General features: G+C 37.5%; 2 protein-coding genes across 2 annotated transcripts in view; both read right to left on the bottom strand.

Moving 5' to 3' along the window:
• Positions 1–1,114: 1,114 nt before the first annotated feature.
• LOC9319316 (protein FATTY ACID EXPORT 6) lies at positions 1,115–2,586 on the bottom strand. Its single transcript, XM_021033870.1, has 3 exons — positions 2,229–2,586; positions 1,527–1,614; positions 1,115–1,417 (listed from the first exon to the last, which is right to left on the bottom strand). The coding sequence occupies exons 1-3, from the start codon at positions 2,425–2,427 to the stop codon at positions 1,345–1,347; spliced, it is 360 nt and encodes a 119-aa protein (XP_020889529.1). The 5' UTR covers positions 2,428–2,586; the 3' UTR covers positions 1,115–1,344.
• A 307-nt stretch (positions 2,587–2,893) lies between these two features.
• The window catches only part of LOC9321446 (purple acid phosphatase 18), a 2,585-nt gene continuing 1,244 nt past the window's right edge, over positions 2,894–4,234 (bottom strand). The window contains exons 3-6 of the mRNA XM_021031022.1: positions 4,201–4,233; positions 3,734–3,922; positions 3,545–3,633; positions 2,894–3,315 (exon numbers count right to left, since the gene is read on the bottom strand). Coding sequence (XP_020886681.1) covers positions 3,096–3,315; positions 3,545–3,633; positions 3,734–3,922; positions 4,201–4,233 — 531 coding nt within the window. The 3' untranslated portion in view covers positions 2,894–3,095. The remainder of the gene's footprint in view (positions 3,316–3,544; positions 3,634–3,733; positions 3,923–4,200; position 4,234) is intronic.

Genomic DNA, 4,234 nt, shown 5'->3' with positions numbered 1-4,234 from the left:
CCATGAGACTTTTCTCAAGTCTCTTCATACCGGATTAGCTCCACAACAAGCCTTACAACCGAGTTAATGCTAAAAGTGGCCGCCGACATCAGACCCACTTCATGTGTCTCTCCACCATGGTAAAATCCATCGTTTTTTGACCAATATCCTCCAACATATAAGAACAGATCGAAACTGCACACAAGAACAGATGGATTTATTCTATGAAAAGAAGCAAGCTAAGAAAAACAAAGATCTCGACCCATAAACAAGGAACCTTACCTCATCGCAGCCGTACTCTCTTCTTCACCCAATCCCACCACGCAAAAGAATCCAACGGGTATGAAGAATCCAACGATGCGAGTGAAACAAACCCCAATCTATCCAATCCCACGATGCGAGTGAAAGAAATCGAACCACTCTCCTATCCGAATCGATCCACTCACCAATCCCAATCGAACCACTCTCCTATCTCAATCGATTCGTATCCCTACAGACTCTAATCCCAATCCAACTCGCGATCAAGATACCATCTTTCCCCAAATCGATTTCACCCAAATTTTGTAACCCTAATTGTTTTCCCCCAAATCGATTTGAAGTTTATGAGAAAACCCTAATTTTTTCCCCTTTATCGATTTAACCCGATACACATAACATCATGTCGTTTTTTAAAGAATAAAACGACAACAACTAATTAAACCCATGCCGTTTTTGCCTCCTTAATACGGTACGTTTCACTCTCCGTCTAATGTTTCAACGTTGCCACGTCATCGATACGACTGAGGGCTATTTAGCGGGTGACTTTGGACTTCATGGGGTTGACTTGCATAAGTCGGATTTGGAGGGTTAAATTGCAATCAAAAATGACTTGGAGGGTTTTTTTGCAGAAAACCCTTAATAAAATGGAGGAAAAACTAACTACCAAAAACCATCGCACCGCTTGGCTCTGGTTTCCATATTCTTGCAAAAGAGTCTTGCCTTAGTCACTGCAGTCATAAATCAATAATATATACTTGAAGGAGAGATCAAACACAGTTCAAGATTTTTTGTTGTGATGACACCACGGTACAAAGAAGTTTTGAGGATCAACTTCTATTTTGTTTTACGATGTGCTCATCCCCAGATCCCAAGTGTGTATCGAAACGGCAGATATATCTCATATATATAGTAGTATTGCTCAAAACAGTTTGCGGTTACAAAAACACGATGACAAGAAAACACAAGACCATATGCAGTTCTGTAACTAATACAAGCTATTAAGGCGTTATGACAGCAGCATTGTGTACACCAAATAGAATTCTAATCGACAAATTCAACAACGGATAGTATCATCTGCATTCACGAAAAACCAGAGTAGCAGAACCATCATTCAGCTTTTGCTGGGAATTTATTGCCACCAGTAGCGATCTTGTACACGTAAAAACAGGTCATGAGAGCACTGCAATACAGATATGGTTCTAGGATTAAGTCAATGGTGTAAAAACTTAAAAATACCAAATCTTGATGCAAACAAAGATACTAAACAGCCAGTGTTGAAGGATTTTTACCTGATCCCAGCAACCAAACCAGCCGGCATAATCTTTCCAGTCAGCAAGTAACGCTGTCCCATGACTAATGTGAGAGCAGCTGCGATGACTGTATCAAAAAAAAAAAGAAACATTCAGATGAGTTTCAGTCACCAGAGATAATGAAAATCGATTTTGCAAGCTTGTTTTATCTTTGAGGTTGGTTCTATTGTCAATCAATGGCAAGAACACTAATTAAAAACAGGAATCTTCTACTTAACTACAACATCTAACAATTCAAATTGAATGTTCATTTACAGTAAAACAGCATCTTGTCCAAGAGAGACACTATTACATTAGTGGAAAAATTAGCAAACCAATTCAAAAACTGCTACAATTGAAGATCCAAACACAACAAAAATGTTAATTTTTTTTATCTTTGATTAGCAAGTTTAGCATCATCACACAAATCACTTATTTAGATCCAGATCATTAGTGGTCCAATAAGATCCTTAACCTTATATAACATAACCTATCATCAACTCTGAAGCTAAGTTCATGATCCAAAACATTGAACCATAAAAAATTGAAAACAAAATCAAACAATTCCTTCCTCAAGTGATAAGTCACTAAAAGCTATTCACATCTTGTAATTGAAAGTCTTCCCTATGGACATCTAACGGAATCATACGAAAAGACATATAAACCCAGATCGCTAAAAAGGAAAGAAATTTGCAAAAAAACCTGTCTGAAGAACCATAGCAATAGAGGAATTCTTCTTCTTCTCAAAAGCTTTGAGACTGATATAACCAGCGAGAATGAGTAATAACCCAGTGCCTGCACCTCCGGCGAAAGATGTAATACTTCCTTTCTTCATGTACCCGATAAATCCTCCGCCGATGAGAAGCATCCCGTACGGGATACTGAAGCAAAAATCATGCATTTTTCTCTAGCTGGGTTTGGATTATTTTCTCTGGTGATGATGAAAGTTCAAGAGCGATCGTAATCGGATTGATCTGAAAGAGACGATGGATCGATGAATTGATATATGAAAGTGTTGTGTGGTGAGCGCGTGGAAAAGGTCCGCCTGTTTTTCGTCAACGGTCTTCAGACAACTAATCTTCCACTTACGGTCCATCATTTTTATGTCCTAATTGTAATTAATTATTATGTATCTCAACTTTATTATATTTATTTGATGAAAGAATGTTTTAGACTTAGTATTCCATTTATGAAAATGACAGTTGTTGTACCTAATGATCATAAGTAAAGAATTTTCATTTTTCAACATTGTTTTGTATGTCACATTCGTTGAACCATCTACATTGACAAATCTAAGTTATGTGACTTTTGCTTCTAGATTTTTTTGATGTAATCATATTCATTAAGTTTATAAATAGTATATCTAATTAATGGGAAAAACAAGAAAGAACAAAGTGCAAGTTTACAAAATTTTAAAGTTGGAACTATGATTTTTCTATGGAGTTGGTAGAATTCTTCTTCAATGGTGTGATTAAGAGTCCCATTGCTAACACAACAAGCTTGTAGCTTTCTATATAGACTTACTTAATGGACTATTTTACTGCAAATCTCACTTTATGGATTATATAATTAAGGTTCCAAGAGCATTTTCCTGAGTTCTTGAGGCCTTTTCTTCAAGCATCCCGAGTTCACAAGGGAGTTTAACCATACTTCATCAGACCTTGTTGGCTCGTCATCATCGTTCCTATGCCAGGTCCATAGCGCATGAGTTGAATTCACCATCTGAAGCTCACCATGTCCAAAGCTTGCTTCCCTGAAGACTGACCACTCTGGCGACGGATCTTTGTATCTGAAAATGAAAAAACCATGATCCCCGTCAAGATAAATATCAACTGCTTTCCATCATATATCAAGGGCACTTAAGTGTAGATAATATGATGAGTAATGAGTTCGCTCAAGGATCTTAGACACTAATATGAAAGAGTGTTGGCATGGACACATGAGAGGATTCTTGTTCATAATTTGCTTTTGAAAAATGAAAAGTTGATAGAGAAGAAGTAATCAGTTTGAGGAATTACTTGCGAGCCAGCCCTTCTCTGTTTCCTCCATCCCCTATGGTAATGTGTACGGGACCACATGGATCTGATTTACCATTATTGACACGTTTCTGTCGAACAGCACAATAACCCAGTTTAATATCACAGGGAAACAAGAATAAAGTTTTTCTGATAGACTCATAAAAGAAGCTAACACAATTTTGAGCATACCGTGCGTTCATAAGCATGGACATGACCAGTAAATACGATATCAACACCGCTTGCATAAAGCAAAGGCTCCATTTCAGCCATCATCTCATCACCTTCATGTTGATGGGCATTGTTACTGTTATACCATGGTACATGGAAGAGGACTATTAGCCATGGAGTTCTTTCTCGGTCCACCTTTGCGAGATCAGCCTACACATATCATAGATAACACCAAAATTAATTCCAAGAAGTGTAGCAGAATCTGCTGATAGTACTGCAAGGAAAAGGGATTAATTCAACAAAGCACTAATAGCAGAACCTCGAAACTACAATGACAAAACAGTTGATCAGTAGCACCATTCTTCCTATTAACGACCCGTTTTATGAAATAAGTTGTTAACACAGTTCTATTTTACTAACTACTTAGACCTATTGTGGCAATAAAGGGAGATACACATAACAGATGGATGATAGGTAAGAATTCTCACCTTTAACCAAACGGTATTGATCTGAGTACCGATC

Source organism: Arabidopsis lyrata (genome assembly GCF_000004255.2).
Source record: "Arabidopsis lyrata subsp. lyrata unplaced genomic scaffold ARALYscaffold_3, whole genome shotgun sequence".
Classification (NCBI taxonomy): Eukaryota; Viridiplantae; Streptophyta; class Magnoliopsida; order Brassicales; family Brassicaceae; genus Arabidopsis; species Arabidopsis lyrata.
This window is presented reverse-complemented; position numbering and strand designations above follow the sequence as displayed.

Bases quoted from the DNA above. Each gene is read 5' to 3' on its own strand.
- LOC9319316 (XM_021033870.1), bottom strand. From the start codon at position 2,427: ATGCATGATTTTTGCTTCAGTATCCCGTACGGGATGCTTCTCATCGGC. The intron at 1,615-2,228 runs GTTTTTTTGCAA...TTTTTGATACAG, and splicing joins TGCTATGGTTCTTCAGACAG to TCATCGCAGCTGCTCTCACA. The intron at 1,418-1,526 runs GTAAAAATCCTT...TCTGTATTGCAG, and splicing joins GGTTTGGTTGCTGGGATCAG to TGCTCTCATGACCTGTTTTT.